The sequence below is a fragment of the Hippoglossus stenolepis genome, chromosome 6, assembly GCF_022539355.2.
Source record: "Hippoglossus stenolepis isolate QCI-W04-F060 chromosome 6, HSTE1.2, whole genome shotgun sequence".
In the NCBI taxonomy this organism is placed as follows: Eukaryota; Metazoa; Chordata; class Actinopteri; order Pleuronectiformes; family Pleuronectidae; genus Hippoglossus; species Hippoglossus stenolepis.
Genome location: NC_061488.1, coordinates 5,016,001 through 5,043,946, shown reverse-complemented (window position 1 = coordinate 5,043,946; position 27,946 = coordinate 5,016,001). Strand labels below are relative to the sequence as shown.

Genomic DNA, 27,946 nt, shown 5'->3' with positions numbered 1-27,946 from the left:
AAATGTACAAAACAATAGACATCTCATATAAATGTTAATGGTTTTCGTGAGAGACTTAAATCTCATCTCAGAAGAAATCAGCGGATACAAACTAAACTTGGAGATTCAGTATTTCCTGAGGTTTATGGGTTCCCCTTAAAAGGCCAGAAGAGGGGAATGGCTTTCATGTTGTCAAGGAGATATCACAACAGGTCAAAGTGAACCTATCAGGGCACCAGTCAGGTTAAGGACAAGGACTTTCCCCCGACAACTCGGCCAGGATATTAAAAGATTATGAGCACTTAATGTAGCATAATAAATGTAGCTACACTCCACCGCTCTCTCTCTCTCTCGTTTAGGCCACGACAGTATTTTTAAAACAGCTGATTAAAGTCGTCTTGATCCTTGATAAATCTTTTTCTGGTCCACTTTGAGAAGTTGTGACGTTCCCCTTTCGTGTTTTCACTTTACTTAAGATTTAAAATGCTGGAAGCCATCACAACAGCGAGCCGACCACGTCGCGGCACACAGACCGCGTGACCAAGTCCTCAAGGAGGTCACGTCTGCACTTGATGCAATGAAACAACAACAGAGAAAAAGGAAAAGTATCTGGGCAAATGTACACAGATTAAGGGGAAAAGGTGAAGGGGGATGGGTGGAGGGAACAGCCTGAATAAGACGCGAAAAAGAAAAAGAAAAGTATTTTTTAAAAACTGTACATGTAAACATCACACTTTCACTGAGTCCAAAACCAGAGGGGGGAAAATACAAAGCTTCACACAGGTTTACAGTACGACCCCCCGCACAGAGCTACAGTCTCTCATCAGTGCAGGAAGGGCAACAATTTCAAATGATATAAATAACAATAGAAGAAATACAGACCACCACCAAATTATAAGTTAAAACAGGCAAGGGCTAAAAACCACTTTGATATTTTTTTAAACAGTGCTGTACCCACAGAAAAAAGAAAGGTTTAAAACATCTGTTATCACTCTTTGTACAGCTATACAGTACATTTATCTGACCACTTTAGCAATCCACAAGCTACCAGGGCATTTTTAATCAACACCAATAGATTACATTGTCCAGTCAATACAAAGAGAAAATCCATTGGGCATTTATTTAGAAGAAGAAGAAGAAGAAAAACAGAAAAACAAAAACAACGACGACAACAACAACAACGTGACAACGAGCGTTGGTTGTTGGTCACAGTAACTCCACCAAACAGCTAAAATGTTGCTCAGCGTTGACTTTTTAAGACGGGATACGAATCTGCAAGCAAATTTTAGTTTGTGCACGAATGGGACGAGATTCAGTGGCGTCACTGAGAAGTGAAGTGAAAGCGGATCTGCGGCGGCTGCAGTCACGAGACGAGCAGGTCGGAGGAGACGAGGAAGACGTGAACGTGTCGGGACTCGGGTCCCACGAACATCTGGGATTATAAAATCAGATTTATTGAAACCAGTCAGGATATTCTGCTTCATAAAGGAGGTTTTAAACCCGTCTGACCAGGAGCATGTCCTCAGGTTCTCTGTGTCACAGTCACTTTACAGGACTGAAACAAGTGTTCTCTCTAAGGTTCCTAACGTCAGACAGGACACATCAAGTCTTGATGCACTTAAATGCATAGTTTAAAACCTGAGCTCAGTCTGAAGCATCCTGCACAGAGACCCAGTCAACAAGTGCTTTTTAAATAAACTGCAACTGAAGTAAAGATGAGGAATAACTTTGGCTTTCGCCTCAAAGGAAGAAACCTTTTTAAAGATTTTGGCTATTTTTACCCAATAAAATTAAACCTGCAATTATTAAAACCTCTTCTGAGGAGGTAAAGTTTTCACTAAAGTTTATTTGTGTTCTTTAGCAGGAAACTGAATAACAGACTAAACTTATACGCAGGATGTGATGTGGATCATCAAAAAAGTCTGATATTATAGGGGACTGATATTTATGAGTTTGGTGCAGATGCAAATAAAAATCCAGATCTAGTGATTTTAAAGGGACGTTTGGGCCTTGGCGGAGGAAGACCCTCTTCTGAGTGACCCTCTAGCTTCTTGACGGCTAAGATCTGTGTTTTTAACCTTTTGCATTTGCTCCAACCGGCTTCATGAAACAGATAAATCCTGGTTCCTGATTCCAGACGCTTCTCCCGTGAGCCTCCTTTATGAAACATCCCTCACGTGACACCATTTAACCCGATGAGTTCAAACCGATGAAGCGGAATGAAAACTGCTTCTGATCGCGAGTCGTGTGTAAAACCTTTGTTGTAATCACCTCTTTGATCTGAGGCTGATTTTCCAAACGAGGTAAAGACTCACATCACCGTGTTATGTTTCCTTAATCCTGAGCTATAAAGTGCTTCCAAACTTGCAATAGATCATAGAACTTAAACGTAAAAGTGATGTAGCCCAATCGTGAGGTGATAGTAAAAAGATAAAATGAGCTATTTAGGATCATGTGTGTAAATCCAGCTCCGGTGGATGATGCTGAAATGAACAGATTTGTGATAAATATGATAAGATTTGTGATAAATACAGAAATATATCTCTCTAAACTTTGACAAATCACTAAGGTGTGAGCCACGTGTGGCCGCTTGAAGAGTCATTGAGTTTGGAATGTTTCAGCCGACTGAATTAAATCGTCACAGATAGATGTCGTACAAACTGTGTCACTCCACTTATACACAAACAGAAGATCGACACGCCAACGACGACAACAACGCTTACATCAACGCAAAAAGAACGGATTGAAAAGAAGAAGGCAAAACACACACACCACACACACACAGACACACACACACTTACACAAGTGTTTTTGTGCCGAGTGACTCACCATTAAAAGTGTCTGTTGTGAGACTGTGCTCTAGATCTGCTTTGAGTACTCTTTGTGTGCCCTCAGACCACACACACACACACACACACACACACACACACACACACACACACACACACACACACACACACACACACACACACACACACACACACACACACACACACACACACACACACACGCACGCACGCACGCACGCACACACAATAGCAGAAAGCTGGGAGAGTAAACTGTGATGCGATTACATCTTTTTCAAAGATTGTCTCTTGCTTCTTTTTTTATTTTTTTTTTAAACAGTGAGTTTTCAGTATCGATGAGAACTGACGAGATGGGTTTGAAACAGCTGAGGTCAGAGGGGATGATACAGACGGACGGACGGAGGAGTTTCTTTTGTCTGAGCAGCCCACACACACACACACACACACACACACACACACACACACACACACACACACACACACACACACACACACAAACTCTCACACACACACTCTCTCTCTCACTGCACCCGGTACAGCCATATGGTCGTTATGGCGAGTTTCACCACTGCCTTCATCTGACTGTCAGTAACGGTGTGAGCTCTATGTGCACTTTTAACTTGAGAACACCCACAGAACGATTTCCTTCACACACAAAAACAACCCCCACCCCGAATCACTTGAAAGTAAAAAAAAAAAATTAAAAAAAAGACGTGCAACATCAAGTCTAATTTTTCTGCCAGGTCCCGTTTTCCTTTTCATCACTTGTACGGAGGATTGATCCCAACACATGAAAGTGCCTCAGTAACGAGGTCGGCGATAAACGATCGGCGTTTCACGACAAACAACAACATTGAAAGTGGCTACAATGCTGCTTGGGATACCGTTTCTTTTCTCTTTTTAACAACGTGACAGTTGCAGCAGGCAGGGGGCCGTGGTGGAGTTCTCCCCTCGTTAAAAAAAAAAAGCGCCTCAGCGACTCTGACAGTCTTTCTCAGTAAGCACACCATTACTGATTATCCTCAATATTGCACCTTTTTCCACTTTTTCCCGAAGCACTGGTTATAAACCGAGAGTCTAAACGATATGTTCATTCTCCTCTTTGTCCCTGACAGGTGTCCGTGACCTCAATTTGCATACCAAGGCGTCTCAAAGGCCTCCTGCCTGTTGAGCTCAGAGAAATTGTCTGCCATAGAAATATTTATCATGAAAATCACTGCAAATCAAGTCACGTCGGGTAATGAGTCTTTGCCTCTCAGTGACCACGAGCGTAGAAAACTACTCCAACAAGAGCAGGACCGAGGTAAAGATTCGACCGAACCACTCGACTGATTTGTTGGTCAAAACCTTCAGGTTCTTTCAGTTTCTTTCCTTATTTTTTTTTTTTTTGCACGTCGTACAGAAGCTGTTGAGGTTCACAGGTCAGTGGATTTTAGCAGCGATTAATCTACGGACTTCAACCAAGCAATGCTCCAAATTTTTCCCCATGAAACAAAGATGAATTTGTGTTGTTATCGTTAAGAAAAAAGACTCGACCCGATCAAATCATGCCACTGCACAGCATATGTTACTTCCGTGTAAAAATAGAGACAAAGTACCGACACTAACTCACTGATATTTAACTATTCATTTCAAAAAAATCTACACGAACGAGCCAATGTGGCGTCATGGTCACAGCTAGTTTAACACCTCTGGTACTCACTGTGTACCAATGCAGATTTTTTTCATTTTTTTTTCACATAGATCATCGCTTCCTGAGACAAATGGAGGTTGAGGTGGTAAAAGGAACTGAATGGGATGGATGGCTACAGATAAGAGGGCACTAAGGTCAAAGTGAACCAAATGCATAAATAAACATTTTTCAGCCTGTGATATGTTCCGGCCTGTCCAAATACAGAGACGTGTGGGAGAAAAGTAAAGGTGCCGTACCTACGGGACCCACCGTGTGCTGCGGCATCACTCGTCTACATTTGTGTCTTTGTATGTGAAAGTCTGCCCAAACATGTGAGACTCAGAGCGGCGGAGATGGACAGGCGAGGGGAGGGTCTTGGCACGGTTTGGCTCATTACTCAGTTCTGCTGCAGAATCAGGTTTTCCAGCTCGTCTGCCGAGCGGAGGAGGAAGGCCGCGGACTCCCGGTACCCGGCGATGAGCTGCCTCACCGCCGTGACCTCCGGAGGGCTGAGCTGGGCCGAGGCTCCGCCGCCGCCACCGCCCTGACCGTGACTGTTGGAGCTGGAGGAAGAGGAGTTTGGGCCGACGGACTTCATACTCAGATCTGTGGGACCTGTGGACACAAAGCACAAGCTGGTTTCAGACAAGAACACTGCAGAACATTGACACTGGCTTCAGCCCTTATCACCAAAAGCTCTTGAATCTTGTTTCAAAGTTAACATCTTCGTCAGCATCTTATACGATATAGCTGCTCTTTCTCATCTGGAGATATTTGTTTTCTTTTTGTCTTTTCAGTTTTGCATCTGTCTCGTGTTAGAGACGTCATCAACACGCCGTCCCACTCCTTTTGAGTCCTCAAGACAAGATCTAACATGCACCTAATCTCCTGAAATCATCCAGAATTCAGTGCTTGTCTTCAGGCAGCTATACAGAACAGTAACGGAGAAACATTAGAGACTATGACATGGGGCCAGAAGGCATCTTTACCAAGTTAAATATCTTTTAATTAAAATATTATAATATGAAATGACTAAATAACCTGAATAATAGAGAAGACTTGTCCATATAGTGTTTCAGAAATGTAGAAGTCTAGTTTCGGGCCGTGTCCCTCAACAGGTTTTTTGTGATTTGTGCAAACTTCTTTCTAAAGAGCATTATCTGGTCGAGCTGGACGTGAACAAGCTCCTCACCATTGGTCTGTGCAGCTCCAGAGTTCTGCTGGTTGCTGCCGACCGTCCCGTATCCTCGCAGGTTGTAGTTGAGGCCTCCGTTGGTGTAGAGCTGGTCCTGGGCGAAGGCTGCGCTGGAAATGGAAAATGCTGTCGGGGCCGCAGGGGCCGAGTCCCTCGAGTTGGACTTGTCACCGGAGGCTGGCTCGTCCTACGAGACATGAAATGGTTTGAGTGCTGAGCAGAATTTGGGGGTTTATGTTATAGATAAATAAATAATACAAAGCTGATTTCCATGAAATTTTGTGGAAGGGTGGAGTATAACCCAAGGAACAACCTGTAAATTTTGATACGTGTAAAGTACTGTACTGTAAGTGGATACGGATAAATTGGCAGACCCAGGGTCATGGCGAGATGGGCGTTATCCTTTGCTCAACCTGCCGTCTACTGTTTTAAAATCCTCCTGTCCCGTACAGAGAGTCTGTGAAACTAGATTTTTATATTTTATTGAGTCATGAATCACCCTATTTTTTCCGCTGCCACTCTATTTGTATTTTCACTTTGACATTTGCCAATGCAGACACTGGACTCAATCTTTTCCCTCAGACCTTCGTATGGCTCAGGACAGTCCCTCGATAGCAACGTTTGCAATCACTATTTTATCACAGATCACCACCTCGGCTCTTAGGTCTCCATCTCTGGGCTTCGCTGGGACTGAGGCCGGGGGGTCAGATTGATATGGCTCAGGACCACGTCGGTGCTCCACCACGCTAATGACGGCTTCAGGGGATTCTGGAGAGCTCCACCTCTAAACAGCTCTCTGGCAGAGGGGCCTTGTGATTCTTGTGTTGCTCCAGATTTTTCTCTGGTCTGAGAACACAACTGAGCAACTCACATTTCCATCCCCCTCTCTCAGCTCCCTGCCCACTTTCTTTTAGCATTTTTCGAAAAATTATTAAACTGGGTGGAGTTGGGCTCGGAGCTTTGGGGGGGGTGAAGTTATGCTTTTAATGATCCATGGCCATTCCAGTGCATTCCTCAGTTCCCCTGCTGGGCAGATTCACAAACACCAACTGCCAAGACATTTACCGTCGACTGGTAGACGTCGAGCCGCATCCTCTTCGCAGCATTTCGGGTTTCGCTCTCACAGGCGGCAGCGAGGATGTTCTCAGCCATGGCAGAGGTGAGGTGAGGAGGTGTTGGTCGGATCTGGCAGCAGGAGGCAGTGGGATTTTTGCATGTTATGAAAGTCATTGATTTAAGATGGTGTGTTGTATTCATACAGACAATATTTTAGATGTGGGGAGGGCTCTGTACCTCAAAACCGCCTTTTTTCATTCGGCGACAGGATTTGAGGTAGGTGCGGATGCGCTTGCGGGAGCGCTCCTGGAACTCTGGGAACTGGCGGCTACAGGATTCGATGATGGCCTGGATCTTCTCCTTGGGCTGTTTGGAGATGGGCACCATGCGGTCCAGATTCTCGTCCACGAACAGACGCACAAACATCTGACAGAGACAGAGAGAGGGGGAGGGGAGGGAAGGGGAAGAGGAGAGGATGTAGAGCAGAAAAAATGGAGTGGGGGGTGCAGGGTGGGGAGAGAGAGAGAGGGGTGTGAGAGTTGAAAACAAAAGAGAGGAAAGGGAAGGCAGGGGATGGGGGCGCATTAGAGGTAGAGAGGATAAAGAGGGAGGGGGAGGTGATGAAAACAGGAGCCGTGAAAATGGAGTCACTGCTCATACGCAGGACGATATTTCTACTCCCTGCTTATTCACTCATGGCTGCATTTTTTAAAACTCACATGCTCCTTTATTTCCATTAGACTGAATAAATATTGGTTTTCACAGAATAAACTGAATATTGGATGACACTGAGTTTGGATGAGAGTTTTTTTTGTATTTATATGTATAATATCTACACATAAAAACAGCAAATTCAAGAAGAGGGCAGAGCCACAGATGTAAGAAAAGCACTGTGTTGTAGTCACTGTGTATGAATGTAATTACACTACATCAGTGAGACAGGATACTTACATTGAAGGCTTTAAGTCTCTCGGGGTCCATCCCCTCAGCATCATTAATCTTGTCGCTGTCATCGTGGTCGTCATGATCATCGTCGTCCTCATCGATTATCTGCGCCCGGCCAGAGGTCAAGTCCTCGGCACTCATGCTCAGTTCAGTTTTCACGGAGTCATAGCTTCCTGAGCTGTACGGAGGAGACTGGAAACACCGAACAAAAATATCATTATTATAGATTAAACAGACGATTTGCTTCTAGACGAGCAACAACAAAATCAGTGTATTTGGGATCATCACTTATCAGATGAAGTTCGTGCACTCACCTTGTTGGTGTACTCTGTTTTGACGGGGTACTTCCTGTTGGGGTCTGTCGGCGAGCACCCCACGGGCAGCAGGCTGTCGCTCAGATTGACCGGCTGCTGATCCTCTGAGGAGGACGAGGACGAGGTGGTGCTGAAGTCCAGGGGAGCGCTCAGACCGTTCTCCGTCACCTCCCCATAAGGGGCCCCACCATCTGGGGGGTTCCCACCCGCAGCCAGCACCTCCGGGGAGGTCAGGGCCGGCAGCCCGTTGGCACTGCCGCTCTCCGAGGAGTCGTCATCTGGCAGAGGGGAGGGAACAGGAGGACGGGGTGGAGACGCAGATATGCGGATGAGCTGAGTGGATGTTTGTCATCAGCAGCATTTAGCATTAATGTGCGTTTGTTTACTACAAACGGCACTATTTCTATCGTGGGTGGTGACTGAGGGGGTGTGTTCCCACAGGGGGAGGAAACTTAGCGCCTCGTGTTGTGCTTTATGGAAATGTAACGGAAGTGGGTATTGGGGTCAACTGTCAGGATAAATAAAAGTTATAGTAAAAAGAGGAGAATCTGAGGAGTTACACCGGCAAACAGAGAAAGAAATGGGGGTGAGGAGGGACTGATGGGGGGAAGGGAGCCTTCACTCCCTGGTGTGTGCAAATTATAGCTTTTTAACCCAGTTTATGGCCAAGCACTGATTTCACATGATCATTTCTACGTGTGTCACGCGCACACCTCCATTCACTGAAACACAGTAATTCTCTTTTAACGATTTGCCCCATTTTCCGTCTTTTCCATCGTGGTGTGTAATCTGTGAAGGTTAATATCGGCCTTTGTCCTACTTCTCTAAGCCCAGTACCCTGAGAGAGAGGGGTGCACAAAGGATTGGGGCTGCGGTTGGTGTCCCACCCCCTGTAAGAGTGGATTTATTTGGATTAGTCCACTAAGAACAAGGCAAGCTGTTTACTGCCCCGCGTTGTACCTGTTTTAACGAGGATACCTTCAGGTTCCAGATGTAGGGGAAATAAAAACAATAAAGATTGTGCCACAACGCAGCCGCAGTCTTACCATCCTCCTCTTTAATGGCGGCTGTCGGGTTGCTGACTCGCTCCCCGTTGGGTGGACTGGGCTCAGGCACTGGGGGCTGCTCCGCTGCGACCCATGTGGGCTCAGTGCCGTTCATGTCCTCGCTGCTCACCGAGCTGTCGTCCTGGAGAGAGACGGAGGCAGAGGAGCAACTGAATGAGCCGCGGACGGTACCAGCATGTTTTTAACTTCCAACTTTCTCATTTAGAGATACACATAATGAGACTTTCTTGTTGTCTCATAAAGTCTCTTGTCTCTTTAGCTGTTAAAGGAGTTTTTTAAAGTCTATCTTGAAACAACACTGACACGCTCTTGTGTACTCTTGTGGAATTGTTGCCTCCAATAAAGGGGTTATGTTTTCACCACTGTCCCTTTGTTTGTTGGTTGCTTTGGCAGTACACATAGAAAAGTAAACAGAGAACCACCACATGGAAGGATGTGGCAGGATTCAGGATGGAATCATCAAGTTTTGGTGCAGATCCGGATCAGGGGGTGGAAGCAGGAATTTTGTTTACATTATTACCAATTTCCCAGAGGAAGGTTCATGGATCTTGATGAGATATCAGGCACATTTAGGGAACTACTATCTATTAGTGTGTGGAAATTGGCCTCGGAAGAACTTTGTTCTCCAGTGAGTGTCATTCTAGTTCCTGTTGTGACGGCTGAAAAAAGAAATCCCGTCCTTAAACAATTTCCATGTCAGTGATGGGAGGAAAACCCACAATTAAAATGTTTTTGTCCATATATGTCTCCATATTGAAATTCCTTTGCAGTATTTTTTGTATGTGTCTCTTAATATTACTTGTTGAACTCTGGCAGCAGTCTCCCTGCTGTTTTTAACAGACCCTAAAGATGCTGTACAGTAACACAAATATGGGTGAACCACGGTGGTGAGGATTAGCAGAGGAGAGCGGAATAATCTCACAAACTATTCAGAGGCCGTGTTAAGCTTCACAGAGACCCGGTGTATACGTTAAGCTAACATGTATGGCGACTTCTCTTTGGCCTCCGTGCCGCACGCCGTCATGTGTCAGCTGGCATCTTAGTCACAGGAGGCAAGACTACGAGTATGTGACGGAGCAGAGCAGAATTACATCTCATTCCTCCACACACGAGCACACAAATAGGCCTAAACTCCTGGGAATATACATCCGTCCCTCTGTAAGGGGTTTGAGGAGGACCAAAATGCTCAGTGACAGCTCTATTAGGTACCAAGTGAGCCATGTTGCATTAAAGAGGGAGAGAGAGAGACACATATGTGAGTGTGCGTCTAATTACAGTTTGTAAGTAGGTGGAAATGTCTACACTTCAGGAAGACAAATAATTCATGATATAGATGCAATAGGAGGATATACTTTTAAAACTGAGGCCTATATCCTTACACGGTACAGTTTACAAAGAATAAAGGCAAAGAATAAAATCAACTTTAGTGTCTCACTATTAAGACGATAAGCAGATGTCATAAATATCAGTAAATCATTTTTTGACTAAATGAGAAATAATGTGTGATACTGTGCGCGCTAAGGATCATTAGTTTTAGTCCATTCATGGTGGTGTTTCTACATCAAGGCCTGAATCCAACCACAGGGACCATAACAACAATAAGAAAACAAGCCTGAAACATGATTTTATCACCCACTTTCTTAAAAAATTGACTTTAGACAAAGTCAAGTTTGTCGTTGACTTCCACAAACACTTAAGTTCTGCAAAACAATATGCAAACAGAGTTGTAGTCGCTGCAACAGAACAGATACTCACTCCCAAATATTATTTTTCATGTGCTTTTGTAAACAGAGCGAACGTGTGACACTGTCGAACCAACTGCTGCTTTGAGCTGTAACACAGAGCAGCTCAGATATGGAACAAATCACGACAACGTTGAACTAACCACAGCCCACGGTTCATTATTAAATTATTGGTACTTTCATTCTCAGCCTGCACACACACACACACACACACAGAGAGAGACACACACAGAGCCACACACAGATGCGACCAACAGTCTGAGGAGCATTTGTTAATTTGTACTCACCCGCGAATCACAGCCTGGGTCATTGTTCCGGATAATCCTAATTATGCGTCAGTGAGGGCTACATTATCATCATCGAGCGGCGCTCCCTGCACTTTAGTGACAGGGGCTTGTGAGTGTTTGTGTCACAGCTACACATGGGAGTGGTCTCACACGTGACGTCACTACATCTACTGAAGCTTCACTAATCCACATCTGACGCTGATCTCCTCCTACCCGGCAGGAGGACTAGTTAAAAAAAGTTAAAGACAGGGCTACCCTCCCTGGAGCCTCGAGGGTACAACTCAAAGGACAATAAGCAGAAGACTTGTGCAGCAAACACAGTCATCGTGAATAAGGAGAGATTAACAGTGGAGGATAACAGTAGTACTGATACTAGGGAGCATTACATTTTCAATACCAACATATCACCCAATGTACATATAAAAAAAAGACATTGTTTGCAATGATTTCTATTGCAGACAAAGTAATGTAATTGAGGCTTTATAATTTATAGTTTAACCTTAAACTTTATTATAAATAACTATAAGTGATTAGAAAACACAAAGGCAACCAAATATATAGATTAAACTTTTTTGGGGGGAGAGGGTTGGTTGTTTTTTGTTTCTTTTCTTTGTTATGTGTAATTCTGTGATTGTAGATTATTGTGATCGCTCGATCTTGAATCTTGAAAGGCTCATTTATCGGCCAAACGACAAGTTGGTCTGGCTTTAGCAGATTCTTCAAATGACTCCATCGGGACACTTTGTCTTTATGCTCATGCTTCACAAACATTCATTGTCCACTTGCAGAAAGAAGACACTTACCCTTTCATTGGCAGTCATGCACTGCAGTTTCATCTGTTTCAGGTAGGTGGCAGTAAGAGGCATGTTGTAATCAATGAGGTCCGGGACCAGTGAGGCGGGTCTGTCATTTTCTGACAAAAGGAAAAGCACAGAGATTATAAAAACAATCACATTCCAGAGAAACATTTTACTTTTCACTCATTTATCTGACACCACATTTATATTTATATAGATCTATACCAGAATATGCAGGAAATTGTTCAAACTAGCTCCACAATGATCAACTATTACCTCTTATAAATTAAATCATCAATATTAATGAACCATTAATGTAATACTGAAACACTGCTGAGGGCCATAATTCATAATTGGAAGATTTAACTTTCATATTTCAAATACAATTAGTTGCTAATACTTATAATGAAGTGTTTAATGGAGGGCTTGTACTTGGAATTACAACAAAACCTACGTGGAGATTTAAACAGTAAACAAACATTTGTAAAGTTATAGATGGAATATAAACGCAATGCAATGTTAAAAACTGGTAAAACTGATAATTATATAAATGTTTAATGTTATATTTGTAGTTTACACTCAACCAGATCATATTCTGTGATTATTTGACGACTATATTTGTGAATTTGTGAGAAAAAATACACTTTTTTCACATTATACACCAGCAGCATATTCTCAAAAACTAACTGTGTCATCATCACACACAACTAATATGGACATTAACAATTAACATAGCTTTATGGTTATGGCAGTTAAATTTGCAGAGTATTAAACTGTACAGGTTTCACACTACAACCTGTGCCCCCCCCCCCCCCTCACTTCCAAACCTTAGCACCAGTACATTGATGCTAAACGAGCTATTATCAATCCATGGGCAGTGCACCCATGGATGTGCACTCACGTATCACTGGAATACTTGAGAACTGACAAAAACTCAAACATATGAAGACTCAGAAAGCAAGTTCTGCAGTTTCTGTGATTTACAAACAGATTCATGGACGTTTATATTCACAATAGACATCAGAAATAATGCGATCAGTCACATCAAATCAACAAATGTGTCATGTGTGTGTTCTGATACAACAGCATCATGCACCTGTCCGATTAACTCCAAAAGGATTTGAAATACAACTGGAGACGTTCATTTTTTGTGGCTTTTCCCTCTTCACTGAACACGTCTGTGAGGAAATTCTGAGCTACTGGCGTAAACAAACCCTTCGAGCGATGCAGACTTCGCTGCAACATCCTGCAAAAAGGTTGAAATCCAGGTTGAAACACACGTGGATTTGAACAATGTGGTTGTGGAGCTGACTGCAGTCTCCACACCGGGCACTAGAGGGACTCTGTGATCATGCAGCGGCTCTGTACAGTCCCAGAGATCCTGGTTCTCTTGAGTCTTTGTTACATCATGTCGGTGATGGATACACACAATATGGTTTATTAATGACGGCTTGATTCAGAAACTCTTCAAAGTGAAATAAGCTCGCAATTAATAATGTCCCCGGGAGAATTAACCATGTTTGTTATTCAGGTGCCAACAAACAGAACACCTCTAACATCTCTATGAATCTTATAATAATTTACAATAAAGAATAATGTATTAAAAGACCGATTGGCTTATTAAATCTCAGCATGCAACACAGTAATTAACCCTTTTCCGTGTCAGTATGTCAAACGCATCTGAGCGCTATAGCTGCACTTAAAGGTTGATCTCAAAAATAGCACGTCGGTTAATGATGTCTGCGGAGCGAGCGAGATATCCACAGGTCAGATGTGTGTGCCATTACCTTTGAACTCTGCAGTGCTGGGGTTGATGTGCATCCTCTTCTGACACTCTCCACAGCTCATTAGGAACCGAGTCACCGCCTCTCTGGGCAGGAAGGCATAGGTCTCTGCGATCTGTGCCAGGGGAGCGAGCACATGACACCGAGTTACGGCAAAATAAAACATGGCTCAGGCTGTGGCCGAGCTCAAACTGTGTGCAGGTGTTTTTTTTCCTTCATTGTGCCACATGCACGTGTGAAAGTTAGGGGTCAGTGATTTTGTGTTGTCTTGACGTGGCATGAGGAGGAATCCTCCCGCTGGGCGATCGCTCATGCTTTCGGGATGGCCTCATTCTAGTTCCAGACCTCTGCACATTTCTGCTTTGTTGCTTTAAAACACAAGTGGTGTTCATCTTTTCCCTTTTCATTTCCCTCCCTGCTCTCTCAGGTGCAGTTGACTCATATCTACACCTCTTTCTCTCTCTCTCTCTCTCTCTCTCTCATGCTCAGCCTTCCTTCTCTGTTTGTCTCCGCTGATATGCCACCCTCCCATCCTCACCCCCTCTGGCGTTTCCCTGTAAAATGCGACCTTCACGTGACCATGGAGAGGCAGCAGGGGTGCCCACCCCACCGGCCCACCACCGCCACTGCCACTGCCACAGCTCCCCATCCCCTTTGCCCCCCCCCCTCACGGCCCCTTGAGGCAGCTGAGAGGGAAAGGCCACCCAGAGGAGCGTGCACCTCCCAGAAGGCCACAGTGACAGTTCCATATTATGCCCTGCCCCAGTGATGCTGCCTCCTCAAAAGGGTACACACTATGAGACGTGACAGGACCTCTCTACAGGGCAGGAGGAATTGGCTCTATGACTATTTTTTCAATTGTGGGGGGGAGGGAGGAGAGGAGGAGCCCTGCTAAACCCCCCCCAACCCTGCCACCCAACATAGACACGCACAAAGCCTCTCAGTTTGTCAGGACACCCCACCCGACCCGAGACCACACCTCAGTGTTTCATTAAGAAATGTAAATAGTGTGACTTAAATCTAAATCTGTGGTTTAAGTGCTTTGTTTTCCTGGTAGAGTTGGTTGTTCCCGAGTTCTGATGCTAAAATGTAAACATTATGTTCTCAGAGCTAATATGTCTTTTACAAAGTTGGTTTCAGGTTTGGGACCCAGGATTTTACTTCGGTACAAATGTTTTCAAATAAATGGGATTCTTTAAAACCTCTGGAAAGGAGAGTTCTTCAGCAAACTTAAATCTGCCACCTCCCTCAATTATGTTTCTACTGATAATCAGGTAAACGTCATATACATAATACCTGCTAATCATAGACTGTACATATAGATGGATGAGATGGATTCCGAATCGCCACCTGGTGGCTGGCTGCAGTATAGGTCATGAATTCCACCTCTTTCATGTAAATGGTTGTGAGATGAATCAAACTAAAAAGTCAAAGAAAATGTTAAATGTATGTTCATGTGTTTATATGGTTTTAATTAGTAATTTGATGCTATAAAAACTGGGTGAAACATCATGATTGACAGCTGAGACTGACCTGTGATTGGTCGAGAGCTTGTATCAATTGGACCTTGCTACTGATGTGCAGATTATATTCCAGTTTGCATGGACCAGTTTTAATGTTGTGTACAGTATATCAGTGAAGTGTAGCCTGCTTCTTATTCGCATCCATCTTTTCCTGACAAAGACCTTGTAAAACAAAAAAAAGCTTTTGGGAGCTTTAAGTTTTTCGTATGTGCAGCTTTCTCCTCCTCCTCCTCCTCCTCCTCCTCCTCCTCCTCCTCCTCCTCCTCCTCCAGCACCTGAGGGGTTTGTATGTGCACAACATCCACCTGCCTTGCTTTTGCCACTTTTCCCCCACTAGCTGCTCCATGTGGTGTTGATGTGGACAGAGGCAGGAACAAGAGGGAATAGAATTTGTTTTCTGTTAGCATCACTGTCAGCCACACTGGGAGGTCCCTGGTTGTGTTTACTCACCGCTTTGTAGGTCTTCTTCTGGCCCGCGTGTTTGGGTGCTCGGCCAGGGTCAGCACCCATCTCCACATGCATGGCATAGATGATGTCAAAGAAGTCTTCAACCACAGCCACACGCTTCAGGGAGGAGTTGTCTTGGGCTGAATTGCCATCCGAACACTGAAACAGGACAAAGAGTATAAGTTTAGCTCTATGTCCCACCTCAGGATTACAGAACTGACGTGTGTGTATTATCTACAGTGTCTGATATAACATGTGCAAACACACATTCCTGCATCCGCGTGACGTGAGCTGGATCTTTAAGCCGAATGAGTCATGGGGTCATGTGGTCACAGAGAGTCAAAGCACAAGGTGTCCTCACCAGCACTGAAAAGGACATGAAATTACCTGTTCTGTCCTGCTGCCGTTCAGTCTTTTTAAATTAGAAGTGGAGAGGTCTCTGCCCCGGCTGGGTCGGCAACCATCACCTAATGTCTTCCATGTTTAAAAATAACATCAACGACACTGTACAAGACCAACAGTCCCTCCTACCACCACCTCTGGCAGCCGTTCTGCCTCCCGTATTGCTGACCCTGTCACCATAGAAACTACCGCTGATTTCTCTCGGGCAGGTGTGCTGGGCAAAGGGTCATGTGACACACCATAGAAGTGGGATCGCCAGGACAACAGCCTCCATCCACTGCACCACAAGGGGCTTCCCTCTCCTTTCTAACATCGCCTCCTTCTCCAAGTGACTCTCCCCTGCACCTGCTGATATGGTTTAACAGAAAATGCCCCAGCAAGCATCAAATAGGAGAAATGGATTTGAGCTCTTAATAAGGTTTTTATTTTCCAGTTTCAGAATCCGGCTCCTCCACGCAGATATGAGACACACTGACATTTTCCAGAGATTGGGTTCTAGGTGATCTTTCCCTGTTTGAGTGAGAGGAGGTTCCCGAGTTCAAAAAGTTGTCCCCCTGGCATTGAGGAATCACACTTTTTCCCCTCTTCTCTCCTTGACATTTTTGCACAGTTCCTGAGATCTGACATTTCCTTTTTTTCCCCAATTGCGCCTCTCTCATGCCTCCATGTCTCCATCCCCTTCCTCCGTCCCTTCTTTCTTTCTTTCTCTCCCCCCTCCTCCTCTTCCTTCTCCTTGCTCCTGCTCTCCCAAGTGCGAGGTAATGATCGTTGCCATGGCAACTAAAACCAGCTCACAGAGCGGGTTTGTTTTAATCCGGCCCTCTCTCTCTCTCTCCCCCCTTCTCTCCCTCGCTCTCTCCAGCCACTCTCCCCTGTCAACATGGGCTAAATGTAATGATAATAAATGAAATAATAGCGATCCTCCACCTCATCATCACAGCTGTAATCTATCGCAGTATCATCATCATTCCCCGGGTGACATCACCACCACCGCCGCCACTGCTGCTGCTTGGGACAATGGTGTCAGGTCCATTCACACTGGATTTAGATAATCTCATACAACTGTGGGGTGTGCAGTGCACCCACACGGCTGCTGCATCCTCCGCTGAATTCTACCCCAACAAAACCTCCAACATACACCGAGAATTCTGCTGAGGATGTTTTCTCTGACCTGGAATCCCACCTGCCCCAGAAAATCAAACGTATACATTGCGATACAAGGTTGGATAATTCTGCCAGAATCATAACTTGTAATGTTTTTGACCAGCCCTGCAACTTTACATTATTCTCTCAATTAATTGATCAATCGTTTGGTCTAAAAAACGTCAGGAAAAATGTCACTTCAAATCGATTTTATTTATTTATGCAGCCCAATATCACAAATCTGCCGCAGGGGACTCAACAACATTCACGGACTACAACACACTCTTAAATCTAATAAAGTAAAAGTCCTTTAAAAATATAATATGTAACAATTCTTCATTAAAATGTTTAAAATCGACATATTTTTTATATTTTGTTCACTTGTGTACTTACATTATCCAAATGTTTGCAACATTGTTCAGAAAAGTCCCCATTTTTATTCAAGGTGATGGGACGTTTCTGTTTGGTTGCATTTTATTTGCCTTTACTGCGTCTCTGCTCATTTCCGGGTCTTGTTTAGTCTGACCAACAATTCAAAACCCAAATATATTTAATTTATAGTGATGTGAAAGAGTGAATCATCCCATTTGATAAGCTGGAAGTAAAACTACTCAAATGAATTATCAAAATCAGACAACTTTTTGCGCCTTTACTTTTTTAGACTACATAGAGTCAAGTGAAAATTTCGAACATTTCCTGATTAAAGCTCCACAAAGGTGAAGATTAGATTTTTTTATTGTCAAATCTGATTTAAAACTGAGTTTTTTGTATTTGCCTTATAATAAAACATTCAATAAACAAACACCATTTAAGGATTATGTGTAATTTTACGATTTTAGACCTTTTATTTTAAAGCGATCGCTAAATGATGAAAATGAAAAGCAAATAAAAACGTTCACTTCCTGTGATGAAGCAAATCGCAGCGTGGCTTTATGTGGAGTTTATACTAGGTGAACTTTGATCCACGATATTTGCTTTTCCATATGCTGCTACTCCTCAGGTTGTAGGTTAAAGGTGTAGTGCGTTCGACATAATGAAGTTGCATATTGCATCTCACTGAACACCTTTTGTCTCACCCTCCATTTATTCATGTAGGAGAATCTATAGTGGCGTTCAGGAAATGTGCAAAGGCAGAAGGCCCCCTCTGCATCCAGTGTTTGGTTTGTGTGTTGTGTGCTGCTGTAGAAACACGGTCTCTGTGGAAGAGGAAACGCTCCTGATGTAGATAAAAAAGGTAACAAACGATTCTTGGTTTCAGCTGATTACACGCCTAAGAAAAAACGTAATTATAAATATTATATTCCATAATAGGTTCCTCTAAACCCTACATACTGGACTTTTCAGACCCTGCAGAGCATGACTGTGTTTCTTCCATTAGCCAGCACATCAGCCCTGCTACCTAAAGGCCTCCTCGGGCTCCCCTGCAAAGATAAGCTCTAGTTTCCAAACACGAGCCGACGGGGAGTTAAACATTCACCTCGAAACACAACGCGCTGTGTGTTTGTGTGTGCATGTGTGTTTAAGTACGGTACATGTCTACCGGGCGGAGTTTGTAGATGAAGCATCTCGGAGGAGAACAGCTGTTGAACAGTGCTGTTGATATTCGGTCTCATCAGCAGCATGCCGTTTTAAAGAGCAAAGGAGACATGTCAGCATCACTAATCGCCAACAACACTGCAAAAACTCTCGCCCTCCGTCTCCTCCTTTTCTCCTTCTCTCCATCTTTCTAATCCTGTAGGACTTTGCTCTCCCCAGCCACTGTACAACCAGCCCCCATCCCCTCTGCGCGCGCTCCCTGTCCCGCACCAAACCGCTCTGTTGCTAGGAGACTGGAGGGGTTGAGTCGACTGCCCCCACCCCCGCTGGCAGTCACACACAGACACACACAGACACACAGACACACACACACTCAGGGAGTCGCTAAAGGGGAGAGAGGAGCCGTCCTGCACACAGGCAGGTCAGGAGGAAGAAGAAGACGAGGGGATGGGTGGGGGTTCACGGGAAGCAGCTGGGTCACAAAGACAGGCCGGGAAAGACAGAGGAAGAGATGCATCACAGAAGAAATTAGATCCATGGGTGAACAAATAAACACGAGTGAGGCGTGCAAAAATCTAAAACATATATAAGGTCAACATGGGCCTGAACTTGTACAATCAAACCTAGGTACTTTCTGTGTGTGTGTGTGTGTGCATGTGTGGACCAAGATGGCTGTGTCAACAGTACTCATGACTCAGATTATCTCACTGCAGATGTGACAACAGGTCATCTTTTAAAGCCCTATCTTCCCCCCCGTAAATCTATCAACTGGCTAATGGACACATAAATAGGACAACCCTTGTGTGTGTGTGTGTGTGTGTGTGTGTGTGTGTCTGTGCACCGAGGGGACGACAGTGCAGAACGCTCACACTGAAGATTTAAAAAACTGTGATTAAAAGAGGCCTTTTTTTGTTCTGCGACACCCGTCCCCTTCTATTTCTTTTTCCTTTCACCGTCATCTTTTCTTCTCTGCCTCAATTCATATAAAGCCCCATCATTAAATCCACATTAGGTGCACCTAGCTCTGCCCCTCTGTCCGGCGTCTGTGTGTGTGTGTGCTTCTCTATCTGCTGCCCCCGTGATGAACACTATTTGATAGAGTGTGTGACATCCACAATATCCCACCGCGCCGGAGACACAGACGGTCCCACAGGCCCCGCAGACTGACACTGTTGACGTTCCAGTCACTGACTAAAGTGGTATGTTAATGACTTGCACATACATCATCACGTCCCAGGGTCCATTTTGTCAATTTTAGGCTATTATCACGTTGTCCCAGTTTGTAAAATGTTGGCCTTGCAAAGGTATTAAAAGTGACAGTAGCGGTGTGGTAGGATGATTATTGCCTTCTTAAAGACTCCCTCTCTCTCTCTTTCTGTGTGTGTGTGTGTGTGTGTGTGTGTGTGTGTGTGTGTGTGTGTGTGTGTGTGTGTGTGTGTGTGTGGGAGCAGAACTCAGACTATCTCCCACACAGGGGGGAGGCCCCCGGGCCAGTTAAAAATGGTGTTAATTTCTCCTCCTATGGGAAAGCAAAGAACGGTCTCTCCATGGCAACAGAGAGGGTGCTGAAGGGAGGAAACACAGAGCATGCGATCAGCAACCCCCTCTTTGTACGAGCACACATCCTCGTCCAAACTACCACATATGTGCAACATGGATTTCGTCACCCCACATCTGAAATGAACGCATATTGGCATAAACTCGTTTCTCCGCGAATCTCAGTTAGTCTCTCGTCTAACAAAGAAGTGTTCTGCACACTCAAGCCAACACGTCTCCACCTTTAGGATCTCAAATTTAAAATAAAACCCTGACGAAACCAAGTCACTCGGCATCACACATGATCAGGTAATTTCTCCGTCGCTCTGGTGACGGATGTGATGAGGAGAGGCCGGTGGTTTCCTGTCCGGGGCGGTGATGGTTTACTGTTTGAACCCGTGAGCACAAACCCATGTGTTGCCCCTAATAAGCAGAGCCAGAGAGAGAGAGGGAGACGAAACAAAAAAAAAAGGGACTGACAAAAGCACTGGAGATTCACTATGCAGAAATTGGCATTAATGCAAATGCTGTTGAATAATAGGGGATCGTATTCTTTTGACTCTGTGGCCCCTCCACAAAAGATGAGCTCTCAGGGGAAATGTGGACTAATTAATCAGATAATAATGATGATGTTCCTCTTCCTAGTCGAGGGTGAGGCGAGAAATGACATTTAGGGCCCATTTTCCAAAATGCAGATTAGAAGGGGGTGTATGATTTCTACATGAGAAGAGGACGTCCCAAGAAAGAGCTTTAATTTCTACATTGATAGCATTATTGAATCCTCTAAAGCTAACCCTGAAAAACCTCTTTCTGTGGCACTAATGTTCAAATCTGTCCTGTCCTGTCACTGCAAGGCTTCAACATCCTTCAATTAATTTGCCAATTATTACCTAATTAATGAATTTCTCCTTTTGTTTATTAAATTCCAGAAAATATTCGGTACAAATGCTCAATATTAACTCAAATCCAAATGACGTCTTTAAATTTCAGCCCAAATCTTACAAAGACAAAGAAAAACTGCTAAGTCCTCATATCTGAGAGGCTGGAACAGAGAAGGTTTAAATTATTGTTGAGAAAATGGTAAATTTGGACAGAAAACTGATCAGAAAATAATCTTTTGTCATTTTTTAACACTTAACCTATCTGGTTCAATTCCATCTCAGACTGTACAGTTCATATTTTCTTAGGCGCCTAGTCTATAAAAATTCTTGACTGGCCTGCCGGTCGAGTCCTGAGAAACTGTGATGGACATTTTCATTGTTTCCTGGCATTTTATTTGACAGATTAATCAATCGACAGTTGTAAGGTGCAGCCCTCCTTGCCAATTAATTTAATCTCCTCAGCTTTAGGACACTTCTCTGGCTGTTTTGGACTAATTGTACAAGTTAGGTGATAAAGGTTGACACAAGCTGATGTCTGGGTTCATAATTTGCGGCAACATATTGTGTGCACATAAACATTATCTGTGTGTGTGTGTGTTTCTAACATGTCTATACACTGTATGTGTGTGTGATAGCATGTCCACCAAAACCTAGTTGAGATAAATGTACAGAGATATTTACAGATATCGGTTGGCATGGCAACTAAAAGCAACAGCACGCAGCATTTCAAAATTTTCAGTTTAAGCATCTCTTTTGAAACTGGCTGCACTCTGACTTTCTCCGTCTCGGGGAAGTGCTCGTGCTTATGTGGTGCGCAGTTCTGTGGTGCATCTCTGTGTCTGTTTCTGGTCCTGTCCCCCCTCCTCCTCTGTGGCGTCCTCTAATCAGGACATAATGAGAGCTAAACGAGGTTGCATCTCCACACTCAGGGCGGCTGGATTCTCTGAGCACGGCGAGGGCCCTGAGTCGTGCGGAAAGAGGGCGAGACGACATGGGAAGGAGGGACAGAGACGGACAGAAAACACAGAAAGGAAATCATTCTGTGCACGGCTTGAAAAGAGGCATCGGCACTGAGCCTGTGCTACTGTGCCCGCTCCCTCTGTCCTGCCACACAACTGAAGCCTCCTTGTCTGCCTCACTGACACATAGAAGAGACCTTCTCTGTCTGCACATCAGCCACCATCCATCCCTACCCCCACCCAGCCTGCCCCCGTACAGAAACTTGGCACACCCTGGGAGCAGCTGCAGCGGGGGCTTCCAATGCTCGAGCTCCAGAGACACGCCCCCGGCCCTGCAGCCGTAGGAGGAGGCAGTGACCATTGTGTGTATGTGTGTCTGTGTGTTTAGACGTCTGTTTGAGTGCGCGTCACTTTTCCACCGGCCCAGGACGGCCTATTTATAAAACCCAGGAACGCACGCTGAATCAAATAAAATCATGCTTTCTAATCCAGTCACATGCATATAAATTGGTTGATTTGTGGCGTCTGACTCATCATTAGAAGCTGCTTGTGTTGGCTGATGTTTTGTTTGTTGTTTAAATTTCCCTAGTGGAGCTGAGTCAAGGGGAGGCTTCCCCCCCCCTGCCTCACAATATTAGCTACAAAGCATGTTCTCTCAGTCAGCTACACTTTCTCAGCCTTTCTCTGCCTCTCCAGTGAGATTTAACCTCAGAGAAAGATCTCAGCTCAGCAGACGTGAGATGGGCCTCGCGGAGAAATAGGGCCGACCTGCAAAACCCACTCAGCTTCCAGTTTATTAGGTACACCTAGCTCAAACAACATCCAACAATAAATCTTGCCTTCATGATTTCTTTACCTTTCAGTTTTTTAAAAGATTTGTTTGTAAGCAGGATTAAGCAAAAACTACAGAACGGATTTCCATGAAACTTGATGGAAGGATGAGACACGGGCCAAGAAAGAAACAGTTTTGGCGCAAATGTGGACAGAACCAGAAAAACTGTAAACACGTGAGATAGACTTTTGGACATTTTCACCAATTTTCCACGGAATAATTCATGGATCATGATGGAAAAAATCTGCCATAGTTTGGGCATTGACATCTACAAGTGGAATTTTGTGCGGCTGAAGTAAAGAAAAGAGTTGGGCCTTAGTAGGACGGATAACTCATGGATCTCGATGAAAAAACAGGCATATTTAGGTGTTTGATATCTATGAGCAATTTGGTTTGGATCTAGTGATTTTATAAGTGGTTTAATTTAGGGCCTTGGCGGAGGTGTGACCCTCTACTTGAAAATGTCTTGATTAAACAAGACGGTCATTTTAAGAGGCTCCAGTTCGTGGTGCTGTTGAATTGCCGTTTGTTAAATTAACAGGTGGTTCTACTATTTTGTCCAACTCGTTTATATATCATCTAAAATGACCATGGGCCAGAATCTGAGCCTCCATGAAGGAAGGATTTATTACAGGACAGTTATTATTATAATATAGACTGCATTTGTTTTATCTAGGTGTAATAAATTGCACAAAAGGACATCCAAGAATTGATATGAACAAGAAATGACAAGAACCACAGACAAAAGCTAATCACCAACACATTTCAGTCCCCGCCTGCACCTGCGGACACAGATCACACCTGCCCTCTCGCCCAGAGGGAAACATAATATTGAGGAGAGATTACAGGATTTAGTAAAGGCATTTGGCCTAAATCTAAATACTCTCTCACACAGGTTTAACACCTGTGGAGGGCTCCGTGCTATTCATCTGAAATCAAAGGCTTTAGTCTCTGATCGGTGCCAATATCTCCTGCAGTTTGCTCACAGAAAATGTGTTTTTGCTCTTTGTGGTCCAGAGAGACTGTGTCCCAGCAGGTCAGGTGTGTGTGTGTGTGTGTGCGTGTGTGTGTGTGTGTGTGTGGGGAGGGGGCATCGTTCCCTGGAGACGCTTGTTTTAAAATGGTGGTTGTCTCCTCGCTGGCACAGCAGGCCCCAACATCACCATACACAGACATGGGCGCGGAGAGAGCCGCTGGGCCACTGCCTGACACTCCACCGTGCGCACGTTGATCTCCCCCCTTACAAAAGAGGAGCGTGCGGTTTAACCCTCCGTGCACCTGCAGCCCGGCTCGTGCACGGTGACACGCGACTTCTGCACATCACCCGCAGACATGTGCAGGTGAAGTGTGAGCGCTCACTCCCGGGGCGTGTGTCGACATCGGTCCCGAGCAGAACCCTTTTGTTTCCGCCACAGCCCCTCACGTGGTCTCCAATTACGCACAGCCGCCTCCCTCTATAGCACATGCAGAAATTACAATTTTTTTTTTTTTAACAGTTGACAAAAAATCTAAACGTGTTTCTCTTATGGAATAACATTCGTCTCGCAGGGCTTCGTGTGGGGACGCACACAAAAGGCTCGGATGCAGCAGAGACAGACCATCCTGGACTACACAGGTGTTGCCAGAGCAACGGGTGCCTGCGATCCGCATCCTGCCCAGGACAATGAGAAGTGCGGTGCAAACACTCACACTGACTGCCGTCATATTTCTCTGAGAAAAGAAACCCCATCATGGGCTGTTTGGGTATTTAGAAACCGCATATTTGCTATTCCTCAAAAGAGAGGGGTGGCGGGCGGGGGGGCGAGGGGTGAGGGGTGGGGGACAATAAATGTTGGCGACGCACGGACACGGTTCGTTCTGCTCGGTTTGGATGGGACAGTGCGGGTGCACGCGGATCACTGACAATCACAAGCTGCTGATGTTCAGAAATGTTGGATCTGTCATGTGCCGGGTGGTTCGTGCCTTTCTCTAGGAGGGCACGCCGGACTGGAGGCTACCCTGACATACCCGACCCGTGCACAGACATGCCGTTGCATCCACACGCACGCACGCACACACACACACACACACACACAGCATCACCCCACCGGACAACACGAGCCCCTATAAATGGCACGGTGGTTCAAACACACAAAATAACACTCTAGTTATCTACGTGCTTCACACCCCGACAGGACTTCACCCTCACCGGTGACACATGCGATGCCACAGCCTATGTACCTTTTACGATTTGCGATTGCCAGGAGGCACCGGCGTTGCTATGGCAGCAAGGGATGAGACGTAGGGGCTGTTCTGGTTGGGATGTGGACAAAGTGAATCTTTATCAGGGGAAGACGAGGGCGAGCCGGGACGATAAAACACCACAAGTTTGTCTTTTTATTCACATGACAGGCGCATGTGTGAGTGTGCGTGTGCAGCCTGAAATAATGACAACTTATATAGGCGGCAACGGGACATCTCGTGCACACACACATACACACACACACAAACACACACACAGAGACACACATGCACACACACACACTTTACCGTTGACTTGACCGGCACATATAGGACGGGTTTCCCTGGAGCCCCTTTCTTGTTGTGCTCTCCCAGGACGTTGGTCCCGACCTGAAATCCTTTCGACTTCACCCAAAATTTGAATTTGGCGTTGATGTGGCTGTTGTCGACGTACACGCCGTCCGACTCGTCGCTCTGCAACAGTGTCTGCATGATTTTGTTGTATTTTCGCCGGGTGACGGTCTTTGTTTTCCCGGAGTCCCCATAAGTCCGGAGACACCAGTCCTGAAATTCACTGAACATCTCCGCCTCCAGCACGACCGGACTCCGGCTCCTCTTGGGCGCATCCACGCACGCCTTTTTCGTTGCCATCGCTCCCCCTCTCTCTCTCCCTCTCTCTGTGTGTGTGTGTGTGTGTGTGTGTGTGTGAGAGAGAGCCCGTTCAAACAGCCCTGGCTAATAAAGAAACGCACTTGAACGGGTCGGTTTTTTTGTCCTCCTCTGGTCCCCGCTCTTGTCCCGCGTCCTGGAGGCTTGGTGGGTGGTGGTGGTGGTGGTGATGGGTTTTTTTGGAGGGGGGACGGCGCAGCCTCCCGGTGGTTTCCCGGCAGCAGAAGTGACCCGGACAGCAGCACACCTGTTTGCAGAGGAGGAGCAGTGCTGTCCCGACCCGCAGCGGTGAAAAAATGTCACTTCCTCACATCATCCGCTGAGGAGCCGAGAGAGGGGGGCTGTCCTATGCTGAGCGGGTCTCTCCCACCTGTGCGTAAAAGCCTCTCCACCGACAGAGAGGAAGACAAACCACAGTCCTCGCTTAACAACAAAGAACACAGACAAAAAGCGTGGAAACAAACGTCGCTCTCAGTTCCTATCGACCTACTTTTCTAACAGCAGGCACTATTTTCGGATGCTGGGTTGCTCAACCCCTTAACCGAAAAAAAAAGCGCAAAGATGCTATCAACGTGCTCCTGTTTGGCCACGTATCCGATCAAACATGCGCCACCTGGGATTCTTCCTGCTCCTCACACCTGTTTGAATGGGATTTGCGCCGCCGGCTCCCTGTGCTCCTTCTATCCCGTTAAACACACTCACATCTGCATTTCACTGGAAACTGATCCATCTGCAGCACAGCCGGAGGTTTTTGAGTGAAGTGAGGGATGGCAAATGTAGAATTTAGTGGCAATTTGTTCAGGAAGACTGAAAAAAAAAAAAAAAAGGTTGCATATACATATGGCCTGTAGAAAAATAAAGATATATATTAAATAGGCTGATAAAAAGAAAATGTCCTCATATAATGTATATATTTAGACTTCAGTGTTTCATATACAGCTTGGATTTTTGTCCCTAAGTCAAGTCCCCTCCAAAGATTGTGAAACTTTATTGTCTTAATGCAAATGTGGATAAAAGATAGTTTGGCAAATAGACCATAAAGGTTTTAGTTTGAGAAATGAAGTTTATTTTTAGGGAAACTAAATATAAAAGGTCATAAAAAGTCGTAATATTCCCAAGTAATAAAAATCATATAAACTGCATTTTTGGGGCAAAGAACAATGTGATTGTTTCTGTTCCATTACTTTCATGTTAAGACATAAGAAAAGTTAAATCCAATAAAATGTGTACTGAACAACCCAAATGTGTTTTGTTTTAGGAAGATGCAGCTGCACATATTAAGGATCTGTATTTACTCCCAATGTGTATTTTTGTGCCCGAGTGGTGTCCTGCTTTGTGTGTGTGTCTGTGAGGGCCTGCAGCCTGTGTGTGTGTGTGTGTGTCTGTGTGTGTGTGTCTGTGAGTGCCTGCAGCCTGTGTGTGTGTGTGTGTGTGTGTGTGTGTGTGTGTGTGTGTGTTCGTGTGTGTGTGTGTGTGTGTGTGTGTGACTCCTCCTGGCCTGTGCATTGTAGGCCCATGCCGGTGGTGGCTGCTGTTGCCATGACAGCAGCTCAGCAGTGTCTCCGGCCGTGCAGAGGGTGAGTGGGATGCCCCGTCCTCATCCTCTCCATCCTGACTCAAACAACGGTACGCCGGACACAACCCCCCACTCCAACCCCCCACTCCCCTAACTGAATGACAAACAACCCAACACTCTGTCAAGTAAAGACAAACTGAGTGCACGTGTGGTTTTATTTGTGTGCGTGTGCCGAACGGCCGAGGCCTTGGCAAGCTATTTCATTTCATTTCATTTCATCATTTGGTCTCGTGTTGTGTCTCAGGACTGGACAGGAGGAGCTGCAGGGCTCCACATGCACCCCCCAGGGGAGGAAACATGTCAGCACTTCTCTTATTGTGAAAGGTTTGGTTCTAGACACAAATCTCCAGTTTGTTTTTTCGTTACAAACTGTTCCGACGGCTGCCAACGGGATTCTTCTATATAGTTTAGGGGTAGAAGGACTTTTACTCAAGTGTTTGGCACTTTTTGAGGGTTTTGTGATGAATTTTAAGATCCTTGTACGAAGAAAGAAATTAAGTTTGAAGGCTCTTCATGAAACAGTTTAATAGATCTGGATGTTAATAATTATCAGAGACATTTCATAAAATCGAGGAAA

General features: G+C 45.1%; 1 protein-coding gene across 1 annotated transcript; it reads right to left on the bottom strand.

Moving 5' to 3' along the window:
• Positions 1 to 669: 669 nt before the first annotated feature.
• On the bottom strand, positions 670 to 26,338 carry nol4la (nucleolar protein 4-like a). The gene is made up of 11 exons (XM_035158066.2): positions 25,434 to 26,338; positions 15,619 to 15,774; positions 13,649 to 13,760; positions 11,868 to 11,977; positions 9,015 to 9,156; positions 7,969 to 8,246; positions 7,661 to 7,846; positions 6,947 to 7,135; positions 6,719 to 6,838; positions 5,651 to 5,840; positions 670 to 5,073 (listed from the first exon to the last, which is right to left on the bottom strand). Exons 1-11 carry the CDS (start codon positions 25,773 to 25,775, stop codon positions 4,856 to 4,858), a joined length of 2,043 nt encoding a protein of 680 aa, XP_035013957.1. The 5' UTR covers positions 25,776 to 26,338; the 3' UTR covers positions 670 to 4,855.
• Positions 26,339 to 27,946: the final 1,608 nt, after the last annotated feature.

Excerpts from the sequence above, each read along its gene's own strand:
- nol4la (XM_035158066.2), bottom strand. The coding sequence starts at position 25,775 with ATGGCAACGAAAAAGGCGTGCGTGGATGCGCCCAAGAGGAGCCGGAGT. Across the intron at positions 15,775-25,433 it reads ATGTGCCGGTCAAGTCAACG|TGTTCGGATGGCAATTCAGC; the intron begins GTAAAGTGTGTG and ends GTCCTGTTTCAG. Across the intron at positions 7,847-7,968 it reads AAACAGAGTACACCAACAAG|TCTCCTCCGTACAGCTCAGG; the intron begins GTGAGTGCACGA and ends CGGTGTTTCCAG.